This window comes from Zerene cesonia, chromosome 15, assembly GCF_012273895.1.
Source record: "Zerene cesonia ecotype Mississippi chromosome 15, Zerene_cesonia_1.1, whole genome shotgun sequence".
Taxonomy (NCBI): domain Eukaryota; kingdom Metazoa; phylum Arthropoda; class Insecta; order Lepidoptera; family Pieridae; genus Zerene; species Zerene cesonia.
The window spans coordinates 1046028-1074007 of record NC_052116.1 but is presented as its reverse complement, the minus strand read 5'-3'; the positions used below and the strand labels follow the sequence as shown (position 1 = coordinate 1074007).

The window sequence follows — 27980 nt, the reverse complement described above, 5'->3', positions numbered from 1 at the left end:
TCCATGCATGATTACGCAGTAGCAGTTTTAGCATCTCATAAAAACATATTAGTTATTATTACACAATTAAATAATAACTAAATAATTATGAATGGATCGAGGCGTATAGTTTTTTTCGACGGCCTTTCACGGCAAACCGGTAAATAAAAACTTCCTGGCCTTATTATGTTGATATATCCGCTTGCTGTTAATATATTATTTAATTAATACCAATGGCTCGTGTCGAAGACTTTGAATTTAGAATACAATTTTTTTCTTTGTGGTAATTGATTTTGAGTAGTCTATGATAAGACATATTCTAGAAGAATTAGAAATAGGCACATTTTAGATATTATTCCTACGGGATACGGGGGCGTAGCTAGTAATTCATAAATAAATAAATCAATAGTTTTCCATACCTTTTGTTCTTATATGCCCCAAACCATCTAGTATTATGGCAAACCAAGAATGTCATGACAATTAGCCCTTGACGGGAATTTTTGTGTAAGCGACCTCAGTAAGGCTGTATTTAAATACCAGATGGACTTGCAAAACTAGATATTTTATGGGTTGAGCTTTATGTATGACATTTTCAATGAACTTTTACGTACAAGTCTATTGATATATTATTACGGTTGCAATATGGTCGCTCTTTTTTCTGTTTCTTTCTTATTTTTTCTTAATTTCTTCCTTACCTTAATTCATTATGATTCTATCTAATTTGATTATGTGCTTCTTACTTCTTAATATATAAGTGAAACATTTGTATGTATGTCCTAGCAAACATGAGTTCTAATGTTGCTCATATACCACAAAAACATACCAGCCATAGAAATACTAATTCTAGACCGTGGTTTTACCTGTGATAGGGACAAATGGCGAAAGATTATAATAATGTTTTTGTTGCCATGCTATAAAATATCCACCTTGAATCTACCACGTTTGTGTACAAATATAAAAGACTCGCAATAAATCAACACGGTCAAATTAACAAGTATTTAATATGAATACAGCTAAAAAAATATTCCATTGTTGATTTATAGCTGGTGCTATATATAAATTTCCATGAAAATTTTAGTGGTAATTAAATTTGCCAGACATTTTTATGTCGGTTTCATATTCATTAATTTATAATAATAGCTAAGAAATTTCGACCCTAAAAATATTATTACTTATTTTGGGATTCCTAAGCAACAATATTTATGGATAAAGTACAGTAAAGTCACATAAACATCTAAATTGTTTTTCTTTGAAAGTGGGTTGCATTGAAATAATCAAAGTATTCATCATTGTCGTTTTTATAATATTTTATTTGTTAGTTAGTATATTTTAATTCTACTAGCAGGAAACAATATTAAATTTAATTTATATATATTATATATATATATATATATATATATATTTTTTTTTTCGTTAATGCATATAACCTTTTTCAAAGCAACCTTTTTAAATTTTTTGACATTTCGTACAGATAATAAAATCATACGTCAACTCTTGAAAAAACACGTGTAATTTAGAAATAAATACAGTGTGTCGTTTTTTTCTTATAATAATGAGCAGGATGTCCAAAAAAGGGGATTTCGGGAGGCAGAGCATGATTGTGTATCCCGTGGATCCCACTGAATGCCCTTTCCGGGAATTCCGGGATAACGAATTGTCTGCTGATACTTGGGGGATGGTATGTTTTTTCACTTAATTCTCTTGATTTAGTTACAATTAGGATGTTAGCTTTTGTATCTATTTTTAAGGTATGAGACAGTGAGTTATAGATTAAATATTTATAGAATTTAAGTAATAAGTACTTACCAGCTGCTTTCTTAGTTATTACTGAAATATTGGGATATACATAAGTTTTTGAGTCCAGTCCCTCGTCCAAATATGTATCCTAACGTGTTTTGAATGCAATATTTTTAACACGCTTTTATTAACTTCACCTGTATGTTTGTTTGTTTGTATGTTTGTTTGTATGTTTGTTTGTTTGTTTGTAACTGACTTCTTTGGGCGCGATTTTGACCCACTTTAAACGGCCAGATTTCGTTCAAACTTTGTAGATTTATTGAGGACCGATGACAATACACTAATTTGATAAAATTATTCCAGTTTTCAATTTGCAAAATATGATTTTTGTTAAAGCGTGTTTTATAGTTTTTTTAAACTATTATATTTTATTATGCATTTACAATAGTATCACATAACCGGGAATTATATTAAATACTTTCACTTGGTTTTTTATAATCATTAATCTGTTTCCTAAATAGCTTTTCTCCTAGTAACATTCCTTATACATAGCTAGCACAACCGAATATTCGTTGTGTAATGTTTTAATAGAATGTGATAAAAAGCCGAATGTTAAGGTATTGCGTATTTTAATGAATGTGTGTGAAATTAAACGATGTTTTGTTATTCTTCGTTTTGATGACGCTTGTTACAAAAGATATATTAATTTAATTTAGCACAATGGTGAAATAAACATGGGTGTATAATTTTACTTCGAAATGCATATTTTCATCCATAATATGAATGGGGACGCCTCCTTGGTACAGTGGTAAACGCGTGAGCGTAGAACCGAGGGGTCCTGGGTTCGATTCCCGCGTGGGGATAATGAAAAAAAAGTTTCGGTCTGGCAGGACACAGAAGGCTGATCACCTACTTGTACATAAAGAAAATTGATCAGTGTAACAGATGTATATTATCTGCCACATACCCCAGTAGGGGACACGGGACTTCGCTTTTTTAATATGAATGGGAATACATTATCAATCGCGGACGAATTATAACCAGCTCCCGTGGCCCCTTCACTAAGCGGCTCGACGGAACACAGTGGGGTTTTTGTCGGTAGGAATCCGACATAACCCACGGCTTTTTCCCCAGAGGCTGTGGGTATCTATGTGAGATTTCCCCACTTAAAAAAATGGAAAATATTATTAGGTCTATTGTTAAATAACTGTAACGGTTTGAAATAACTGTTTTGTATTTTATTTATTTCGCGCGCTGTTGGAGTTAGTTTCTAGAGGATTCATCATCATCATCATCATCATCAGCCCATATATGTTCCCACTGCTGGGACTCAGGCCTCCTATGAGGGTTCAGGCCATAATCCACCACGCTGGCCAAGTGCGGGTTGGCAGATGTCACATGCCGTCGAACTTTTAATTCTTGGACATGCCGGTTTCCTCACGATGTTTTCCTTCACCGTTGAAGCAGTGGTGATGTTATCTACATGCGCAGATAAATTGAAAAATCAATTTATTTCCTGCGCGCTCGCCCGGTCTCGAACCCCGACTTATCGATTTTGAAGTCCGAGGTCCTTACCACTGAGCCACCACTGCTAAGTCTAGAGGATTATGATTTCATAATGATATTGTCAAACATCATGAATTCGAAGATAAGAAGATGTATTCTATAGTTTCTTTTTTCATTAAGCGAACGTAATTTTATCGATTTTCAATTTTACTATATGCTGAAAAGCTACATTGTTCTTATTGGGTCTATATAATTTTTTGTACGTTTGTGTATATCCAACTTTTTAAGACACGATTCTGACCTATTTTAAGCGGACAGTTTTAATTCAATCCCTATACACTTCATTATATCGGAATTATATATATATACTAGCTGCGCCCCGCGGTTTCACCCGCGTAAGTCCGTATCCCGTAGGAATATCGGGATAAAAAATAGATGTTGGCCGATTCTCAGACCTACCCAATATGCTTACCAAATTTCAGAGGAATCGGTCAAGCCGTTTCGGAGGAGTATGGCAACGAAAACTGTGACACGAGAATTTTATATATATAGATATCTGAAGTATATTATATCGAATCGGTGATAAAACAATGAATGGAGTTAATTTTAATATCGCCCAGATTAAGTAATTGTCTTACCTATACTCTGTATAAGAGAGCGTGAGACTATTTAGGCGATTCTGTGAATAAAGCGTGTTTTTAGTTTATATTTCTTTGGCCCGGTCTGAACTGGGTGGGGCTAATTGCAAAATGGTTCAAATTAGGGGCCGGCAGCATTCCGAGCAAGCCATGCGCTATCGAAAGTGGGTGCCAAGCCGCACGCAGATCAGGCTTGGGTGGATGAACAGACCCAGCCGCTGCCGCGCTCCGTGAGGCAGTATCTCCATGGCTGGATGAAGGCTGAGGAGCTGGCCCTCAGCCGTTGGGAAGCTGAAGTTGTTGTTTTTGAGGTATTCTTCCATAAGCTTGTTGTCAGCCCCATCTCCGACTTGCTTTGTATGATTCCCAAATCATTACAAATTATTATTTTTATTGTTTTTTATGTCGTCGTTAGCAAGGGATCTGGTGGGGCGTTTTATATAAAAATATTTAAATTCATCACGATAAAATTTTCAGGACACAAACGATGGCGGCAAGATGACAGTGGCCGACATTCAGTTGAGTCACGCGCAGGTGCTGCTGCGCTCTTCCTTCTGCAGGACCGTTCTCTCCATGTGCTATATCTTGGAACGGGTGGATAGTGTTATCGTAAGTGGCTGATGATTATCAGGCTTTTATATAATGGAGAGTAATTGAGCTGGTGATTTCCTTTGGTGAGCGATCGATAGAGCTCCGCCCATGAACATTTGCTGACTACGCGGGCGATGATGTAGGTGGAAAGCTAGTTTTTTTGTTGTTGTAATAGGTGGTTTTATATGCTTTTTGTTATAGGTGGAACATCAGTGGGAGAACTTCACGTTCAGCATTGGCCCGGAAGGTTGGAGAGCAAGGTACCACATATACTCACCAGGTCTGAAACCCGGCGGTGGCGCTCAGCATCGACCGGGGCTATCGAAGAATGGTAATATATGCGTTTTATTTATAGCTTAATGTGGTGCCTCCTAGGCACATGAAAGCGAAAGAATGAAAGAAATTAAACCATAGAATTTTTTTTGACCGCCTCCTTGGTACAGTGATTAACGCGTGAGTGTAGAACCGAGGGGTCCTTGGTTCAATTCCCGGTGGAGACGCACAAAAAAAAATGTCTCGGTCTGGCAGGACACAAAAGGTTGATCACCTACTTGTCCGTAAAGAAAATCGATCAGTGAAACAGATGTACATCATCTGCCCACTAGGGGACACGGGACTTCACTTTAAACCATAGAAAAGAAGAGAAAGCAAGTGGGATCATGGGTATAGTATATTTTTCGTCTGGGCAATTTGAGGCAAGTCTCTATAGTAACAATTCTTGACTCATTTATATATGAATCAGGAGCAAATAGATCGTCTTTTTGTTTTAATTCTCTTTTTTCGTTAGTATGGTAGACACATTTTCTTTTCTCCTTACCTCCTTATCACAGACGCTATTCCACTTGATCTTATTTGATTGTTTTTTACAATTCTTCTATGCTTACAAAAAACATGTTATATTAATTATAGTTTTACATTTTATAATCAGCTCACATACAGAGCGTCTCGTTAATTTTTATTATTATCGTTCAGAAACTAGGCTTGAAAGTAGTTATACACATTGTTAAGTTTAAATTAGATAATGGTTATTGTTTAAATTTCTCAGGGTTCAATGCGGAACACAGAAATTATCACATGAGGAAATCTAGGCTTTTTGAATTTAAAATGCACGTTTCCTTTAATATTACTGTTTATTTATCATTATATATATGTATTTATAAATAAGTTTAAAGTGGTGATGCGAATTCGATGGTTGCGTTATTGTTGCGTATAAAACAAATGAGAATATAAATAATAGTAAAATTTTCATCTCGGCATCGTTGTGAACGTCTATTGAATATATCGTATTTAGTGGTTTAATAATAAATCGATCCTAACCAGTATAATACGACAAACTCATGAAATTATTGTACTGTCACCAATCCTTGATAAATGTAAAAAGTTTGGATTAAATTTGTCCGTTTATGGTGGAACAAAATTGAGTCTAAATGAGTCATTAACATACAAACATGCATGTACAGTTAATCGTGTTAATTAACATGGATTTCTAAAAATAAATAGAATGGAAGTTAGAAATGTTCTGTGAAACGTCTGTTCGAATCTTTACATCACTGTCACTAATAAAAAAGATCATAAAACGAATTGATAATCTAGCTTCTAACAGCCAACGCCAGTCACGATAATCTCTTTGTTAACCTTCGCGTTCCTTATCGAGGCGCTTTTAAGTGACTGCCGTATCGTTTACACGCAGGTGTAACTCAAGCGCTGGCTAACGATCTGTGTCACTACACTGCTTGCGATATGTTAATCTCGTGATACGAGAAAAATTGTGTAGTTTCTTTTAATATAGGTATGCTTTACAGAGCGGGCAAATGAACTGGTGGTTCGCCTGATGGTAGGCGATCACCAGCGCCCATGAACATTCGCTGAAGTAGTGCCTATGCGAATGCGTTGGCTGTTTTATAGAGGGTAAGATTGATTAATGGAAATAAAGAATTGACTGGGAAGGGAGAAGAAAAGAGACGGGCCTCTGGCTCCCCCGTACAGTAGCATTAGCACTTTTTCACGTCGCTCTTCCGTAGGGGTATATTTCTCCAGTGCAAGCTGGCCAATTACGAGATTTAAAGAGGTATAATAATTGACCGGCAGATTACGCTACGATATATGTGTTTGGTCGTAAATGAATGAGTAATTTTATTTGAAGCATTTCATAGAAAGTACAGGTGTAGAGAGGTGTACAGATATCAGCTGTGTATATATATATATATATGTACTTCATAAACATCACGTTTTAGCTCACTTGAAGTTGAACCGGGTAAAAAAATAAAGCCTAAAACATAAAAAAAAACCTTAAGGTTAAATGTTCGTACTTGTTAAAGAATTTTCCAAACCATTTCACAAGTTTTTGAGATTATCCATTACATATTTGTTTGTAAGTTTAATCGGTTTGCCAAGACGAACACGTAACGTGACTGAAAATATTAAAACATTCACATTCGGTAGCTGTTATTGTTCGTACATGCAAATGCATTTTAACATGCAAATTTGTAATTGTTTTATCAATTTTTCTCTATAAAGAGAGCGCGGTCGGTAAATGAATGATTATTTTATATTGTCGACTAGATGAACTCATTTTGATGATTCTTTATTCATTTAAAATCTTGTCTTTGGCCCCGTTGATTTAGACTTAATATTTGATTTAATTTAGCTTTAAAAAGAGTGATTATAAATTCAAACTCAAACTCAAACAACTACTGAACTCTACTCAGCTACTGATTTGATGCGGTTATAATGCTCACAGTAAAACAATGAACGAAAATAAGTGAAACTATTTATAAGATACATTTCTACTTTCTTCTCCTTTTTTATAGCAGATAGATGAGAACTTATTAAGACGCTTTTATAAGCTTCACTTATCTTTGTATGCTTGTATGTAATCGACACATTTAGATACAATATAAGACAGATTTAATTCGAACTATGTACACTTATCAAGGATTGGGGGCAATACAATAATGAATGCATGAATGTATCTTATTAAATAAATTCCATATGTATAGTCTGTAAAAGAGAAAATTTAACAAATTAGTTGTTTCTGTACTCAAAGAGCGTCTTTATTTACGTCTTTATTTATCCTACTAATATTAAAAATGCGAAAGTTTATAAGGATGTGTGTGTGTTTGTTGCTCTTTCACGCAAAACCTACTGAACCGATTGCAATGAAATTTAGTACGTAGACAGCTGGACAACTGAAATAACATATAAGCAACTTTTTATACCGATATTCCTACGGGATACGGACTTACGCGGGTGAAACCGCAGGGCGTAGCTAGTTTTTTATAATTCACAAGACAAAGCTCACCAGGCTGTTATCTCGTGCGTCTCTTCTACCTGGGTGCTTGGAGGTGCGTGTGGGTGAGCGACCTGGTGCCTATCGACGCTACGGACGCCCCCCTCCTCCCCTTCTCCCCCCTCCTCACCCGCGCTCCCATGAAACCTGGGACGAAGCAGGCACCGGCTACCGTCACATCCCAATTTGTTCACCTGTGGCCGCTGCTGATTTGTAAGGTGAGGTAACGCCTGATGGATTAAAGAGTTGTTTGTAGTTGCTGTAGGAGCAGGTGTGAGTATCACCATCGGCTTCTATTTGTTGATCTCATTGAGGCAACTATGGTGGAGTTTATGCTGTGAACTAAAACCAGTGCTCTTTTAATTGGCAAAGTTCATATTTATATATTCTTCGTGATTCGATGAAGCAAGTAATAGTATTATTTAAAAAAAATAATAATTTTACATAACATTGATGAATAACCACAGATAGTAAAATTTATTTAATCTACTTATAAAATGTAACACATAAGTATCACGTTAAATAAATACATTTGTAGCGAATGTCGTATAACCAGTTAACACTAAATCACAATGTTATTTTCCGACGCCTATTAAAATATTCATTACGCGCTAAAGCTAAATTGCCAATCAAAATTACACAGGCGCTTCTTAAGTTGGCCGCGCCCGACATGAATGCCGACGAAGGCACAGATTTTGAAGATGAATTGATGCCAGATTTTGATATATTGCACGCCCTCACTGGCGCGATGAACTTGACTTATAAAAAGAAGGGTGAGTTAACATGTTGTTGGTGGAGATTTAATTAATTGACTCCAAATAATTTACTCCTAAATGGGGTTGTTATGAAAAGTTACGGCGATAAAGTTTCTATCCATTCATATTTGGTAGCTGTTACATGAAAATGCTAAATGTTGTCATCATCATCATCATCAGCCCATATATGTTCCCACTGCTGGGACACAGGCCTCCTATGAGGGTTCAGGCCATAATCCACCACGCTGGCCAAGTGCGGGTTGGCAGATGTCACATGTCGTCGAACTTTTGATTCTTGAACATGCCGGTTTCCTCACGATGTTTTCCTTCACCGTTTAAGCAGTGGTGATGTTATCCACATGCGCAGATAAATTGAAAAATCAATTTATTTCCTGCACGCTCGCCCGGTCTCGAACCCCGACTTATCGATTTTGAAGTCCGAGGTTCTCATCTCTGAGCCACCACTACTTGCTAAATGTTGTATTCAATGCAAATTCGTAACTTAAATCAATGACGTCAAAAATGTTTAATAATTATTAATTAATATACCTTTTGCTATCCCTTTGTTTAAATCAAACAGTCAAACTATGAAAAAATTGTCAATTAATGTGTTTGATTGTTCATTGTTGTAGCGAGACGATTTTTTAATTTGATTCCCACCTATTTACGCTATAAAATATCTCTCTCATATTCTAAATATCATTTAAATGGCTGTGCTAGTTACAGCGAGGTGGAGAGATACCCTTAACCTCTGCCCACTAGACGCTCGGCTACCAATTACAAACTTTGGCTCACAGAAAATAGTTTGAACTTTCGCTCGAGGTCAGTTATTAGTGGCATTAAGTGGAGGAATTAACGACTCGTGATATTACCGCTTTGTGAGTTAAAGTGTGATAATTGCTTGAATATGATACTTATGTTTTTGGCTGTGTGATATTTCAATTTTCAGATGCATTTAGATTTTAGAAGTTTTTCTGGAGAGTAGTAGTTGACTTTTTTTGGGATTTTGAAGGCATTTTCTGGGGTTTTGGGCATTTTGGATTAAATAGGAGCAATAAGAAATGTTTTCAATTATAATGTTATTATATTGAATGATACGAGCATTAATTTAATTGGCAAATTTCAGAAATAAAACGTAGTGCCTACGTTACTGAACTATTGTGTTAAAAGACACTATTCCAAAAAGAAAATTCTTACAAATTTCTTCTGGATTGTATTGGTTTTAATTTATTGATGACAATAAATTGAACATATTTCAGGCGATATTATAAAATGAAATGAAATTTATTTAACTACACTTATTTTGGCCATTGGTTTTTTGTAACTGTTCTTCATTCAAATCATACGTCATAAAACAATTACGTCATATTTAGATCCAGAGGAAATTTGGGAGCTCCTGACCTCCGAGGTGCCAGTGTTCTCTTGGGATGATGAAAGTGACACAATGACCAGCACCATTAAATCTAAGAGCACCAAGAAGCCGACCACAAAGGAAACTTCCAATGTTAGGGTATGTGTAGCTTTGTTATTGGTTGTGGTATATATATTTTTATATTTATATATCATAGTGGCTAGCTGAGCTGGTGGATCACCGAAAAGTAACCGATTACCACCGCCCATGAACATTCGCAGAGATAGTGCTTCTGTGAATTCGATGACCGCTTTTAATGGGAAAGCGATAAGGAGAGGATTGAAGACTGGATAGAAGAGATGAAGTGGGAAGTGTGAGGTACATGGAACAGGGAACAGGCCTCTGTGCTATTTGCAATATTCTACCTCTAAAACGTTGAAATTGCTTCATAAGAGATTTGACGAGAATTATAACATACTTGGTGCGCCCCGCGGTTCCACCCGCGTAAGTCCGCATCCCGTAGGAATATCGGCCTATAATGCCTATATGTTATTCCAGTTGTCTACGTACCAAATACCATTGCAATCGGTTCAGTAATTTTTGCGTGAAAGAGCACACGTCCTTACAAACTTTCGCATTTATAATATTAGTAGGATTAGTAGGATAGTAGGATAGGATAAATAGGACACACGTTCAGTTGCATAAAGTGCTGATAGTTACAAATTACATTGGGTACATATAAAGCTAGTTTTCTTTTGTAGCATTCCAATGCTATAATTGAGAAATTTTTACACATATAGCTATTAAACAGACATGTTTTAGGGCAGCTTATCGCTGTGTAGCTTTAATTTCTCACATAATCGTCTTTCTTAATCCTTTTCTTTTCATTTACTTTTCTAAAGTCTATATATATATCCTAGCCCTTCTCTTCCATAGCGGGGATCTCTCACTGCGATTCTCATTGATGAGACAAAGGGTTTCCCTCCATACTACCTCCCGGGTATCACACCGGGCCATGAAATGAACCTACTTCTCACGATGGCCAGGGATCTGCCTCTGAAGAAACCACTGCCAGAACCAGGTTGGTCATACACGAGGATCCAATTAAATTTCAGTAATGAGGAGGAGATATGGTGAGATATTGAGAGATAGTAGACCAATGTGACTTATTAATACTATTTACTAAAACTATTGGATTTACGCCTTCGATTAATTTTAGACAGACTAGTGTAAGAACCATATTACCCGAAATATGAATAAATGTATAGAATAAACTAAATCGTCACACGTCGCACGTTGCCTTTATACTGAGTGTACGTGAGGAATTCGTTTAATTGGACGATCTTTATCAAGATAAGAAACTCATGAAATTATTGTACTGCCACTGATCGTCAATCCTATATACAATTTGAAATAAACAAGTCCGTTCAAAATTTCTCATTTATAAAGCATTTCAACGCTATAGAACTAAAAATTAAATTTAACAAAGGCCGCGTTCTATCGATACAATATTGTAATCATTGGAATGATGTTCGTATTGGTTGTGATGGTTCTTAATCATCTCAATAGATGGCGTGGGGTGCCCGCTAGGCACATGAAACCGAAAGAGTAGAAGAAATTCGATTACTGTGGCAGGATCACGGGTGGCCGAGAGGCTAGGCGTTGCTCGGTTAGGCAAGAAACGCAGGTTCGAAACCTGCCTCGTGATCAAATTTTTTCTATTTTTTCCATTCTTTCAAAATTTCTCATTTATAAAGCATTTCAATGCTATAAAACTAAAAATAAAATAAACAAGTCCGTTTAAAATGGGTCAAAATCGATTCTATAGAGTGGGTTACATTCACATACAGGTGAAGCTAGTAAAATCGTGTTCAAAATATATACTGAATTACTTATTTACTATCAAGCCTCTGTATTAACAGATATCAATTGAAAAAAAATAAGCATTACATTAAACTATATGACTGGGCGCATCTAGATTCTAGGCAGTTAATTGATTGAAACTATACCAGATATAATACCTATTTTCCCCATTATAAGCGTAACTGTCGGTCAATATTCTATTTTGATTTAATAAAGATGTACTAGCCAATAATAAAATAAGACTTTTTATGAACTTGTACAATCCTGAAAGTTAAGTATGTTTCGTTAAACTAAAAGTTTCTACATCTTTTTTCCACAAAAGATATAGAAACTTCCGTACTTACAACAACGTTCACTCTTCTTTTCTGCAGAGTATAATTCATTCGAATGTCTGTTTGTTTGTTTGCCCATCTTACACGTCGCAATGTCTTTTTAATGTGATTTTTGTGTCTAGAGTTAGTTCCAAGGCTAGAGAATGATAGACTACTTTTTATTGCTGGTTTAACCTTCATTCCCATAGAAAGGTCATTATGATGAGTATTTGAATCACTTCGTAATTTATACATAATAATAAATTTTATTGTCAAAAAGGATACATATATACATAAGTTGCTTAAGTTATACAATGCAAAATTTATCAGTAAAATTAGGCGACATTCCGAAAGGTGACGCTATATCTTTGACCACGCGAGCGAATACCATAACATTATGCTTATAATCATTGGTTCCAGAGGTACCGTTGTGGAAGACGTATCGGTGGGTGGACTGGGCGCGCCGGCACGGCCTGTACGAGGCCTTCGACTGCCCCCGGACGAGGTTCCTTAAAGTCAATGGGCTGTTGAAGTCTTCATACGCACCGCATCTCTTGGACGTTCAGAGCACTGAGTCGGTTTGTTGGTGATCTTTAATATCTAGTTCTTTCCTGTTCACAATGTCATCGTGTACTTAAGGCCCTTTGAGTTTTGTTTGGCTAAAACTTAGGTCTGCTCCATATAAGTTAAGATATTTTTACGATACTGATTCTAATACTATAAATGAGAAAGTGTTTGTTTTTATTTTACGTCGCAAAGCAGCGATTTTATATTAATATTTATATTAAGCTACATGTTATTTTGCTGTTATAATATGTTATATGCTCTTATGAATACGCCTTCGGTAAATATGCCGAGAATTATGTATTGTTTTGTATATACAGTTGTAATTCACACTCAGTTATGCTTTCATTTAATATTTTCAGATAACTTTCCAGTTTCGGGAAGAGCATGACCGAACTAATCCACCAGTAAGAACGTTGCATTTTTTATTAATTTTCCTATTGATTAATACTTAATTAGGTTATTGTAATATAGTTTATGTATTAGGCGAGAAAGGGGGGCAAAGACGTGAACCGTTCGGGGACAACTGCTCTTGGTTCCAACCAACAGATGAGGGAAGAGCTGCGGGAATGGATTCAGTTTGATGCGGTGAGTGAAATTGTAGATAATTATTGAACTAAGGACAATTGATCAGTGACCCCTTTCAATGCAATGATTAATGTATGAGAAAATAGCTTCGAATTCAGATTCTCGATGCAATATAATAATAATAATGAAATTTGGTATATGAGTATTAATCTTAAACCTTGCTCGAAAAATATCGATCATAGATCCATAATACATGTCAAATTTATAAGCATATTATTACCTCGTGCACTTGTCACATAAAACTTCTCGTGTAATTGTTGGATGAACGTTATATTTTATGATATAAGCTAATCACATAATTATTATTTTAAGTAAAAGCTCAGTTTTCAAACGCAATTCCATATAACGAAGCGTTCATGCGAATGCTCGATGCTCTGTTGGGCGTAATACTCACAGGGGGGTGTGACGCAGTAACGTCTCGGGGTACATCCCCGATATATTTTGTCATAAGACACCCATGTGGCAGCCGTTTTCGTGCTAGGTAAAACGTTACACTAATCCTCTTTAATTTATAAATCACATTGTCCCAAAATCACGAACATCATGTACGATAATTTAAAAATGACGAATGCTCGATGCTCTGGTGTGAGTGAATACTCTACGTATAATCTTCAATTCGATTTAAGCCACATACCTATCGTCAGGAATGTTTTATAGATTCAGCAATTGATCAAGAGAGTCACAATCCTGTTCTTCCCGTCGATGTATGAATTCACGTCAACAGCGAGTAACCCGCCCGTCAGGATCACAAAGACACCTTTAAGCCGCGCTTTGGACATTCCAGCGCCAAAATCTGGACCTCTGTACCTCCAAATAGACGGGCCAGATGAGAACGTGCTGAGAATCTCTTTGAATATGCTGCACCCACGTGTTCTGCTGAACTGTGGTGTTCCAATAGTTGATTATATTGAACCAGCGTATCTGTTTCTGGAGGTATTTGAGTGGTTTGTGGATTGTGAATTGCCTATGGGAAAGGCGTATATAGCTACCAGGGGATATGACTCTGTAGAAGTGAAGTTTGTCCCGGGGAGACATTTCTGCAGGTTTCGTATACAGTTTGAATATAAATTCTCTTTTATTCAATAGGGGTTATCAAGTGAATCCAGGGTGTGTTACGTGTGAATTTATTACTAAATCCTACTTCCTACTAATATTATAACTGCGAAAGTTTGTAAGGATGTGTGTGTGTGTGTTTGTTATTCTTTCACTCAAAAACTACTGAACCGATTGCAATGAAATTCGGTACGTAGACAGCTGGATAACTTGAATAACATATAAGCAACTTTTTATCCCGATATTCCTACGGGATAAGGACTTACGCGAGTGAAGCCGCGGGACGCAGCTAGTTTAGTAAAAATGCTAATTTTTAAACTAATATCCTGTGACGTTTAGGATATGGGTACACTCACGCATGAACTGGACGGCGATGTTGCTAAGCGAGTCCACACTATTACTTGGTGGCCGGGATATTATTCAGTCAGCCGCGGTCCGGGATTGTCCCTGGGCGTCTAGATACCTCACCAACCTCAGCCTGGCCTTCTCCAACTGGATGCGGGTGACTCGGTCCAGCGCTAACTTGGCGGTGAACGATAGAGATTTCTACAAGTGAGTCTCGAGAACTGATTAGTTTAGGTTGTGTCGTTCCCTTGAAGAAAAGGAGAAGAAATTAATTTCTAAACATGATGTACGCCTTTGAATAAATTAAAGGAGCAATAATAATCTTTGTGCTGATTTTGATGGTGACATAATTTTTTAAATGATTAAATGTGTATGATATTGTTAGTAACATTATAATGCGGAATTGTGTATTTATTGGTTCGTCCGTCTTTCACGTCGAAACGGAGCACTTTTGTGATACGATTTTTGATATGATGGGCAATGATAAATACTTATTAAACACTTTCTATTGCGGTGTTATCATTTCCATAGGAATTTCCTTTGAATCTACGGCCGATTCTGTGGGTGAAAACTAGTAAATTTCTTTTACATTTTAATGTCCCATGTAATTTTCCTGGTTTTATTATAATATTTTTCATCATATACTCTTGCTATTAGAAATATTGACGAATATTATAAAAATGTTTTTTTTTTCTCTTATTTTAGTTCATATCAACCTGACCTAACATGGGATGAAAAGGTCGTTGGCTACAACAAGAAACTCTTGCACTGGATGTTTCGTCAGGCACTACAGTCTCTCCTTGCGAAACGGCTATTGCCACTCGAATTTAGATCTACTTGCACTGTATTAAGACGGTTTATGCACGATCCCGATTTCGGCTTCCCACCAAAACCACCGCCGCCCACGTCGTTGCGAGATATAGCTATGATGGACCCGTGCGATTGTGTTTTACCCGAAGCCGAGGAAATGGAAGTTTTCGGTGAACAATTAGAAGAGCAACAGGTAGGTGTTGATGAAATGGTCGCGGACGTATATTAACCAGCTCCCGTGACACCTTCATGAAAGCGGCTCGACGGAATACAGTGGGGTTTTAGTCGGTAAGAATCCGACATAATCAACGGCTCCTTTTCCCCGGGGGCCGTGGGTATCTAAGTAAGACTTCCCCACTATTAAAAAAAAAAAGGTGTTGATGAAATGTTTAATGTCAATCGACAAAAGCGATGAATGAGGCTGCTGTTTGCAATTGAATTCTTTTGAAAATGAATTAAATATTTTTCAAACGAAATAATCACTTCCTCGCGTGTATTTATTTTGTGTTTTTTGATTGAATTACCAATCCTACTAACATTATAAATGTAAAAGTTTGTAGTGTTGGATGTGTGTGTGTGTTTGTTGCTCTTTCACGCAAAAACTACTGAAGCGATTGCAATGAAATTTCGTATGTAGACAGCTGGACAACTGAAATAACATAGAGGCAACTTTTTGTAGCGATATTCCTACGCGATACGGACTTACGCGGATGAAACCACGGGGCGCAGCTAGGTTTTTGTAATTCTTTACATAATAAAGATATAATAAATTGAGATGTGTAAAATTCTGTGCTGAGATGCAGGTCTCAGAAGAGAAACCAGTTGTCGACAAGGAAACAATGGATAAACTTCTATCGCCTCCAAAATTACCCGTGACTTCTAATGTCTGCGAGTTGGCAACCGAGGAAGTACCTTGTGGAGCTCTTAAGGAAGAGAGGGAGAAGGTTTTGAAGAAGCATGATGCAGCAAGAGTGATACAGGCGCATTGGAGAGGCGCCTGGGCTAGGAAGTGTCTGACCATGAATGTCATTGTTTCTCCTGATGTTACAAAAGTGGTAAGCCATTTATCATTCATATTTACTATATTTTTAAATTAAGTAAATAATAAAACCTATTTTGACGTGACAACGTCTTAAATTAGGTTGCGGCTCGGAGGACCTCATGAAAAAGTGTAACGCCCGGTAACGTTACGATGAGTCACCGAACTATGATCGGTCCGCCGCGCGCGCAGCTCTAGAGAATTAGGCGCATTTTGTCTTGCATGTTTGTGTCTCTGTCTCTGTCTTTTTAGTAAACAAAATATATTTTCTATAGTTAAAATTTGTGCAATTCTTATTTTCATTCAATTCCTTGACCCTATTGTGCAATTTAATAATATTCATATTAATAAATATTCTACCAAGAAAAAGACGTTGTCACGTAAAATCTTCGCCCGTAAAACCGACTTTACAGGCAACCATTTTTTTTTTGATAGAGGATTTTGAACGTGGTACGCTATGATTCTAATTTATGCGTAATATTTATCATATTATATTAGATATGTTAAATTTGTAGTCAAAATAAATGTTCGTGGTTATAACATTCTTTTTTATCCCCTTGGGTGTAGGAGTTATCAATATTGCTGTTGAGCGGATGCCTATATCATAGTAGCTATCTGCATGTCTAATTTAAGCCCGATCGGTCCAGCTGTTTGGCCCTTGCGTATTATGTATTAACATTAAATTATCATATAACAAACTGCCAAGAATGTATCCCAAGTTGCATTTGGCATCAATCCTAGTCCTACTAATATTATAAATGCGAAAGTTTGTAAGGATGTGCGTGTGTTTGTTGCTCTTTTACGCAAAACCTACTGCACCGATTGCAATAAAATTTGGTACGTATACAGCTGTACAGCTGGAATAACATATAGGCAACTTTTTATCCCGATATTCCTTCGGGATACGGACTTAAGCGGGTGAAACCGCGGGGCGCAGCTAGTTGCTATAAAAGCTTTTTTTAATATGTAAATTAAACTCTATCAACGGTGATGGAATTCAGTTTTTTCACTAGAATACTTGATGATGAATGATGTTGTATTATACATTTAAGAAGCACTGAAGCTCTATTATTTCAGTTAATGGATCAAGTATTCGGCAACATGGAATCACTGTCGATGCTGATGAATGAGTTCTTCGCTATGTACCCCGGAGCGCGCTACGCGTACTCCGTGGCCTCTGCCCTCAGCGGAGTGTATGGTCTGCAGCAGCACAATGGAACAGCACCGGTGACTCCGAAGTGCAAATGGGTGCCATACTTCCAAGGAGTTTTCTACTGCCATGGCTCGGTGAAAGTCCACTTCGATGTTCAGAGCTCGCTGCAATATAGCACTTTTGCTGTGTATGACAATGACAATGGAGAAAAAATGCCACAAGCCTATAATGCACATGTTACGTTTGATTTTCATCCGAATGAGCATGGGTAAGTGATAATGCAGTAGCTAAATAAACAAATAAATGTAAATTGTGTCATAGAATGTATAAAAAGTGGGCTTAAAATACAATAACCGGTTAAATTTAAGACGGTCCCGCGACACACAGGATTCCGTACATTTGTACTTATTTAAGTTTATTATGGAAAAAAAATAAAGTTAAGCAATGGTTGGCACGGTCATAAATCGGACAGTTGGTGGAATGGGTTTTGTCGCTGAACAATTGAACCGTCTAACTAGATATGTACTTTGAGATAAAACAACATAGGATATTTTTTAATTAATTTTTAGGAAGGGGAATAACCCCAGAACTGTCAATCTTTTGCTTTGACTCCGCAGGTGAAGCCGCGGGCGGAGGGCTAGTAGAGTTATAATTTCATCATCATCAACCCATATATGTTCCCACTGCTGGGACACAGGGCTCCTATGAGGGTTCAAGCCATAATCTACTACGCTGGCCAAGTGCGAGTTGACCGATGTCACATGTCGTCGATCTATTTGATTCTTGGACATGCCGGTTTCCTCACGACGTTTTCCTTCACCGTTTTAAGCAGTGGTGATGTTATCCCCATGTGCAAATAAATTGAAAAAAATAATTTATTTCCTGCACGCTTGCCCTGTCTCGAACCCCGACTTATCGATTTTGAAACCCAAGGTTCCCACCACTGAGCCACCACAATCCTTCAGGTACACAATAATGGGTCACGGTACACTCACTGAAGCACCCGGCACCTACTCCGACGCTCACTGGCAGCTCACGGTACTCTCGTCGACAGCTGATGTCTTCCATGTGTGCGATAATGACGATCCGTGCAGGGAGATACTCTTGGCCCCGGCGAGCAAGTTGCATATAGATGAGATATTCATACCGAATCGGCGGAACATTCTAGGCGGCGTGCAGATTTCTGTGTCGAAACATGAGGCAATCAGCTTTAGAGCGGCTGCGACTTCGCCTGAGGTGAGAAATTTTACGGAGTAGAAAAATATTTCAAGTGTTAAAAAGATCGTTGTTTTGAGTGGAGTAGAAAGTGTGTTTATAATAATCGTTGATCTCTATTTCGTTAGGATATTAATTTGAAGTGGTAGAAAATATACCACTGATAGAAATGCTTTTTCATTTTAAAAATGTTTGTGAATAGTTTTATAAACTAACGCTGAAATATTTAAAAAGGTAAAACAATAAAGCTTTTACAAAACTAGATAGGTTTGTATGGATATGACTACATAGTATAAAACAAAGTCACTTTCTCTGTTCCTATGTTCCTGCGTATGCTTAAATCTTTAAAACTACGCAACGGATTTTGATGGGGTTTTTTTTAAATAGATAGAATGATTCAAGAGGAATGTTTATATGTATAATTACACCTATTAAACTACTCCGGATTTAACGCGTGCGAAGCCGCAGGCATAAGCTAGTTTGGTATAAATAGAAAGAAGTATCTCTGAGATTCTCAATAGCCCTTGCGAATTAGAGGTCTTTGCTACAAATTCGCAACATTTTGACGTGACAACGTCTTAAATTAGGTTGCGGCTCGGAGGCACTCATGAAAAAGTGTAACGCCCGGTAACGTTACGATGAGTCACCGAACTATGATCGGTCCGCCGCGCGCGCAGCACTAGAGAATTAGGCGCATAGAATCGGCGCGTGCTTGTGTCTCTGTCTCTGTCTTTTTAGTGAACAAATAATATTTTCTATAGTTAAAATTTGTGCAATTCTTATTTTCATTCAATTCCTTGTTCCTATTGTGCAATTTAATAATATTCATATCAATAAATATTCTACCGAGAAAAAGACGTTGTCACGTAAAATCTTCGCCCGTAAAACCGACTTTACAGGCAACCATTTTTATTTATCGAGCGGTTTGTTTAATGATCATTTGGAGGATTTCACTGTCCCTGATAGCGCAGTTCTATCTAACAGTTTTCGATGTAAATCGTCATTTTAACTGATAGATAAGTTAACCAGAACATATCAAGAAACTGGTAATATGGACCCAAGTTTATTAAGCTTAAAATTGACGAACTAATGAACAATTATGACGCTATTATAATATACTAGCTGCGCCCTGCGGTTTCACCCGCGTAAGTCCGTATCCCGTAGGAAAATCGGGATAAAAAGTTGTCTATATGTTATTCCAGTTGTCCAGCTGTCTACGTACCAAATTTTATTGCAATCGGTTCAGAAGTTTTTGCGTGAAAGAGCAACAAACACACGCACATCCTTACAAACTTTCGCTTTTATAATATTAGTAGGATTTTATTATTACAGTTGGAAATGGAGGCGATACTCCGAACGAAGACGTACGAGGGTGAACTGGAGGAGCTGGGGAGATGTTCAGGAACAGGGGAGCTGTACTGGCCGTACGTTCGGCTCGAACCGACTCCTCCGATGCTTTTGTATCCGGGGAAGAAGAAGTCAACCTCGCACTCTAACTTGCATGCGGTATTTTGTCTTCTATCGTCTAGGTTTATGAGTACCGAAGTTTTCAGAACACTAGTCTCTAGATATTATAAATACTGTATTTTAGCTGATAAAATATAACAATAATTCTGTAATAAAATCTTCCCATCCAATTTCACCAACTTCAAAAAAGGAAGTTATCGATTCGACAGTATGTTTTTTTTTTGTTACCTCATAACTTTTTACTGGGTAAACCGATTTTTATGATTCTTTGTTTATTTGAAAGCTGGTGCCTTTCATGAGGTCCTATTTAAATTTGGCCTAGTTTTGACAATTTGAAAGCGGTTTAATAATTCGTACTTTTTTATAAAATTGAACATTATTGGAGTTTCTTACAATTATATATTCCACTATAATATTTCACTGTGAAAATACAGAATAGATCGTATAACAATTCGAGTGTTGTAAATACTCGTAGAATTTAATTCAGCGGACATTCAATCGTATAATACTTCGTGTAATACCAGAATTTACAAAAGTAAGTGGCATTTAAGTGTTGTCAATTCATGCCTTATCCTTGCGTATGTCGTGTTGATAAGGGTTTATGTGTATACTAGCCGCTCGTCACGGTTCCGCCTGGGTTGACCCGGGAAAATACTAAAAAATTACGTGAATTACTTTTGGTAAAAGTGTTTTTGAAATCGGTTCAGTAGATCCAGAGAGAGTCCATCCCTTTACAATGTCATAAACTCATTAATTCAAAACTTTACCTCATTATAATATTAATGCAGACTAGATTTAAACCATGACCTTGCTCCCTATAGTTTCTTACAGATATTTTCGAAATGCTAGATATAGATTTTGTCATTTGCTGACCCCCAACTGATGAAGTTTAAATAATTAAGTAGATTTGCCAATGTTCCCCTAACAGAGTGGTCTAATGTCTAATCGCAACTACACAACGTGTTATGTTATCCACTGATAGCTACCATTTCACTTTAGCCTGGAAGAGAATCAGCTATATCCAGCGCCCGTTCATTAAAAGTCACTAAGCCAGCGAAACCGCCTATGTCAGGAGCGAAAAGCAAATCCTCTACAAAGGTAAACGATCATAATTTCATTGAAACTTCATGACAGTCGATAAATTAGATTTCAAAGTGAATTAAAGCCTTATAGTGTTCATATTTATATGTCCTATAATTAAATTGACCAAGAATTGAAACTTCTCATAATATACACTGCTAAATACCCTCCGCAATTGGAATAAATTTCTTTGCGACAGCGAAACTACGATTAATGACAATCCCATATAATTTAAAAAGTACCTAGGTGCTCTTGGCTTATAAACAAACCGCAGAAATGGGAGAATAAATGAACGAAAAAATTTATTTATTTTACTGTGTGTTGTGTTTACACAATCATTTCACGGTCTTACCTTATGTCTTTAAACGAGCAAATATATATATATATATATATATATATATATATATATATATATATATATATGTATATATAGTTAGGGTTTCGGGGGCGATAAATCGATCTAGCTAGGAATCTTTTTTAGAAAATGTCATATTCGCGTTTTATTCGTGTTTTATCGACTTCAACTTACTTTTTTAGGCGTTTGAGTAGTCCCTATTTATTATGACTCTTCCTGACATCTATTGGCGAATAATAATACTTAAATATAATTTCCAAAAAACACAATTTATAAAAAAAAACAAAAAAAAATACCTAGCAAAGCTCGGTCATCCAGGTACTAATAATAATACCGTGTAATGATAGTGTACCCCACAGTACCGCCCGAAGGATTTAGTTCAGCTTGAGCCAGACATGGTTATTACAATATATTGTGCATATTTTATGACATTATGTGTTAGTTAACGAGACACTACATCAATCACAGATAAGAGTAATAATATGACATAATCGGTTACAGATTAAAGACATCAAAGTGCATCAGGAAACAAAACAATACTGTATCGAGTGAGTTAATCATTAATTTTGCATCTGTGTGTAATGTAAACTTCGTAGACTGTGATGGCTTATAAAAAATATAATAATATTACTTCATTGAGCGCGAAATTAAAGCTCTTGGCGACTTGACCCCTGAATCGATTTGCATGAAATTTTATGAGGTAATTGGACACTCGAGGAAGGACTTAGACAAATATTATCCCACGGGAGCAAGAATTATGTAGTGTGAACGCCGGACTGTGTACATTTTTGTTTTTCATTGGACGCAGCAGCGAGCGAGGAGGCAGTAAAATATAAATGCATAACAATAACACGACCTACCTAAATATGAGATTGTGGTCATTAATATTTTATGTTTCTATAGAGTAATAGCACCCAAAGGTTGGCCACTGACCCTACAGCAATGGAACAGGGTTGATGAAGTCCGCAACTCCCAAGAAACAGCTAAAGTTGAACAGTCCCCGAAGAAGCCCACGAAAGAAAAGGTTTTTGTTAAGTCCTTTGTTCCTTAAAGAATATTTGCTAAATATTTGTGTCTTATATAATATTTTTATCTAATTTTTTTCTGTAGGGTTGATTAAATAAAGTGTAAAAGTGAAGGCTCATGTCTGGGGTCTCATGTCACGCTTTACTGGGGTATATAGCAGATGACATACATCTGTTTCACTGTTCGTTTTTCTTTATCGACAAGTAGGGCAAGTGTGCGTCGCAGGAAAATTGACTAGGAATCGAACCCAGGACTTCTCGGTTCTACGCTCACGCGTTAACCACTGTGCCAAGGAGGCGGTCAAATAAAGTGTAGAAGTTACTAAATACACGGGTACTAGCATTATTCGACTTAGTTAGGTATAGGTAAGTTAAAAATATGTAATAGCCCGTTTCAGTCAGGAATAACGAAGCTTTCTGCTAGTGATAATTTAAATTGTCCATTACTTTTCGACAAAGAATCAATTATACAGTTATTATAACATAATCATTTAATACGAGTGAAATTAATATAGCAGGATTATGACTAAATTTGAGAAGGTCTGCCCATTTAGGGTGGATCAGCAAAAGAAAAAGAGAAACCCGCACCGGTCACAATGCACCAACCACAACCTGGTGATGCCTACGTGGAACTGGAATGTTCTCTGGCGATCGGTGGTGGGTCTGTTGCTAGGCGTGATGATGATAGGGATCTCGAGTTCGCAGCAGCGCGGAGAGCTTGGGATGCTAAGGACGTTGGCAGGAATTTGAGAGGAGCACAGATTAGGTTAGCTTGATTTGTTAAACCTGTGTGATTAATTTGAGCTGATATAATAGAAATTATAGAAATCGCAGTAAAATTATAACTCCTTCCATAAGACTATTGCCATAGAAAATACATCACAAGCAATTAAAGCAATGGTAGAAATAATTAATACATCGGTAGATACTATATCATTTCAAAAGGCCGGTAACATTGTCCTAGAAGGATTTGAAATTTATTTCAGTGAGAATGCAATAACAATCTGATCAAAGACAGACACGAGTTTTATAGTTTGCACCGGAAAATAAATCACCTAAGTTTTACCTAATAAAAAAATATTCATAAACTTAATTGTAAAGCCTTAATTGGAAGCCATATAGATGCCTTGAATAAAATAAAAATCACTATTAATTTTTACCTTGAAATTATATATTTTAAATCCCATTAGAAAGGAATTCAGAGCGGAATTTCTCGAAGCCCTACCGGTACCGCCCTCTGAAAGCGAAAGCTCCATGCTAGAGGTATTTCACTTTTGGTCATTAATTTTTTTTTACCGTTACCGTTTTACCTTGTTTACCGTTTTACCATATTAATGAGGAAAATCTCTTAGTTAGTAAATAAAGGTCCTATGAAACATTTACGACACGATCTCAAGAGGGTTTTGATTGTTGCGAGTGTTTGTACAACTGTATATGACTCATACGTTGTGTAATAAAAATATTAAATAGACATTTAAGTAAGAGATTCATGCGTAATATGGTCTCGTGTCATTAATAATATTCGATAATATAACAAAATATTCGTCGATAGAGAAATGACAAGTATGCGATATAACTTTTGATCACTTTTTTTGTATGTGTAAATGAATTTGTGTTTTTGTGGCTGCAGGAAGCCGCTTATCTGGAAGAAGTAGAAGGGGAAGAGAAAAGTGAGTTCTAAGCAATATATCAATCTATACTAATGTTATAAAGCTGAAGAGATTGTTTGTTTGTTTGTTTGATCGAACTAATCTCAGGAACTGCTGGTCCGATTTGAAAAATTCTTTCAGTGTTAGATAGCCCATTTATTAAGGAAAGCTATAGGCTATATATTTACCACGGACGAAGCCGGGCGGGGTGGACCGCTAGTGCCATATGAATAAAATGCAGAATATTTTTTATCAATGGCGACTATTTCAAACATCTTTGCATACTCTAAAAATCGTTACTAATATTTTAAGTGCGTAAGCAACTTTGTCTGGCTCTCCTTCACTCCAGAACAACTGAATCGATTTGAATTTCGGCACAAATATAATAATCTCGAGAAAGGACATAGGACGAGGTGAGGACACAGGATTTGTGAGGGCAAAACCCTGGGGACAGTTTCTGTATACATTTTGAATTTTCCTTCGACTGGTCGGTTGAACCAGGAAATCATTGTTATAATATAGTGGGAAATGTAGTAGATAGAGGTAAACATGACAATAAATGATTAAAAAAATATATTTTAGATGAAAATAGGTATAACATATTATGGTTTCAGAGGGAACTGAGAATCCGCAGCAGCAAGGACCAACGCCGGCAACAGAAAGCGGTGGTAACTAATTATTTAGAAAAAAAACCTACCTTTGTGTTGCATTTATTTGTATTCTACAAGTCTTACACTATTAAATGTATACCTTTATTAATTTATATAAACCGCATAGTAATAATTAAATAAAAAATACTAATTTTTCTCTTACATCAAATCGTGACTGTCGTATGATAGCTACTTTAAATTGAGACTGTTTCCGGATTACATTAAAATTGCACATTATTTGTTTATAAGAGAGCAAGCAATTGAGCAAGCGGTGGGCCACCTGATGCTTATTGGTCACGACCGCCCATAAACAATTGTAACACTAGAGGTGTTATAGGTGCTTTGCTTTGATTCAACAATTTAAAATATTAAAAAGTACGCTTCGGAACTCAACAATTCTGCATTTATTAGCCTCAAATTGTGGCATTTTCTATCCGTCTTATCAATTTCTTCTCTTTTCTTTTCTATGCAACATCAGATATCCCAACGAAGCGTACAGCCATAGCTAGCTAGTCTACTATATTTTAAAAGCAGTGACGATTTTCACCTGTTCTTTTCAATTTATAGTGGAGTTAGAAGCAGAAGAGGAGAGTGAAGAAGAATCTACATATTTGTCGATGCCCGAACAGTTGAAGGACAAATTTGTCCCGCTCAATTTTGTACCGCTTTGTACTAGAGACACAACCGACCAGGAAAGGTACGTACAAGTTGAGTTGACTGGAGAAATTTCTCATTACTTTTAGTTTTAATTAATCTAATTTTTTATGAAGGACTACATATAGAAAGATGTAGGTTTATTTTTAATATACAATCTAAAATTTGGTTGGATAATTTTTACAGATTGATCTTCTATATATTATAGATATGTTTTTGCAGAAAAAAAAACATTTAAAAGTAAATCTCCCGGTTATATAACTTACCCATATCCTACTTTTCCTTTAAGCCTAAAATAACAGTCGCCGGAAGTAATAAACAAATTCTAAATGAGGTTATGTGGGAAATTTACTCAACTAGTCCCTTAATTAATAAACTTTTTGAATCAATGTTTTACCCCAAATTCCTACCAACTACATACTAATGTACATTTAATTAATTTTCTATTGTTGATTTCCTTGGCAGTAATTATCACAAATTACGATTATAACTGAAATGGTTATAGTTATGAATACAATTTTATGAAGATCTATATTTAATTTAAATTATATAATATCTTTCACGCCAGAAAGAATATAGTTATGATATGGATCGAACAACATAAGCCATTAAGAGATGTTAAATATGATTTTAAAGTTATTATTTTAACTAAACCGAATCTTTCTCCATCAGTATCCTCATAACACCAGAATTAGCGGAGATAGCCAAAGTAGAGCGTCAAGCTGGCATAGATTCAGCGCTGGAGCGCATGCGCGAGCTGCAATACTACAACGAACTATATGTTCTGGGGAGGCAGAAGAAGAGAGGACAATTACTGGAAAGACTGTTTGTTGGTATGCTCTTATATACCTTGAAAATCAATGACACCTAATTTTTTTCTATTCTTTTTTTTTGTGTTTGCCAGTTGATTTTTGTTTAGGTATGTCATAATATATTTTAATTATCAATGTTTTTATGAGATGGTTTCTTGGCTTAACCCAGGACTTTTTAGCATTATGCCCCTGGTAGTGATTATCAAGTTATGCCCCATTATGCCCCACGTGGTAATTACTACCAGGGGCATAATGTGTTACAATGATTTAGTTTAGTTAGAAGATTTTTTTTTCTTCCTATTTTCTTAATTCGAAATTCTTTTTCCATACGAATAATGGGTAAATACGTATTTAATTTAAAAAACTTATCTAAATTACAACGTCTTTTTCTTCTTTGAATAACGCATTTTATGAGGCAAATGAACTTGTCTTTCAATGAAGAGGAATAAAATCATTCATCAGATTCCCAATGGAACCCTGAGTTGGCTGAAGTTTTGGAAGAAAGAGATGATGCGATTGCCCAAGAGAATCTCAATCGAACTCTTTCTGCAAACAAGAAGAAACAAGAGGCGAAGAAGAAGTAAACGTAAGAGAAGACAAGAAAGGGAGAGAATGAAATAAGCAGGATTTATTTATCATTAAAGATGTTGCACTAAGGAGAAATGATTTCTGTTATAATAAGTATTTAATGGAAGGAAAATTATATGTTTAAGTCTAATGTTGATTTTTTTATTTTAATTTTTAACTATGGTATGATCATTATTTTGTCGTTTAAAATCTAGTTTCATAGGAGAGGTAATTTGGTAAAATTATGTTTGAAGCGTGTGAATTGTATGTTGTACGTAAGTGGAATGTGTGAAAATTCATGGAATTTAATTAATGTAACAGTTATTGGGAACCTAGTAATTGCCTCCTATTGCCAAACACTGAATCTTATTGTAGTTTTCATAATTTGTTAATTATTATTATTAAGCAATATTATTGGGATATATTTAGTCATCATACAATAACTCTTTAGTCCTATTAGTAGGCTTCGGTTTTAAAATGGCTAGGAAGTTATACTTCCTAGATATTTGGGACGCTTTTTTAATCATCATTTATAATATTATTTATCAACGATTTGTCACGAGCAATAGCTAGAGATATAAAAATATTTATCTTTATTTAGGAAAACGAAATGTAAAATGTGTTTTTTTTTCATGAGAAATGTTTCGAAATTTAACGTTTTTTACGGATACTAAACGTACTTCATGCATTATATTATTTATCGCGAGGTTGAGTACACCATATTATTGTATCTCCACATAGCCACGCTCATTGTGAATGATTTGCCTTTAAAATTCATTAAAAGTCATTATTTACTTAATGCAAATAGCGACTGTATTATACATAAACAAATATAACAATAAACTAATTATAAAAAGAAATAGTCGCATAAAAAACATAAGAAAGTACCGTGTGATAACATACTCCACATGAATGCATTAACCACGGCATGTAG

The 27980-nt window shown here is 36.1% G+C and overlaps 1 protein-coding gene across 1 annotated transcript; it reads left to right on the top strand.

Moving 5' to 3' along the window:
- The first annotated feature begins 1540 nt into the window (after positions 1-1540).
- LOC119832419 lies at positions 1541-27063 on the top strand. The gene is given in 29 exon segments (XM_038356092.1): positions 1541-1657; positions 3986-4171; positions 4338-4469; positions 4653-4782; positions 7756-7958; positions 8384-8513; positions 9869-10005; positions 10783-10927; positions 12441-12598; positions 12947-12991; positions 13071-13172; positions 13830-14215; positions 14565-14777; positions 15276-15573; positions 16184-16435; positions 17497-17840; positions 18538-18808; positions 20120-20300; positions 21264-21359; positions 22047-22066; positions 22215-22237; positions 22593-22713; positions 23269-23480; positions 23905-23977; positions 24345-24384; positions 24978-25031; positions 25581-25710; positions 26340-26500; positions 26942-27063. Coding segments are annotated over 29 exon segments (4482 nt in total).
- The last annotated feature ends 917 nt before the right edge of the window (positions 27064-27980 follow it).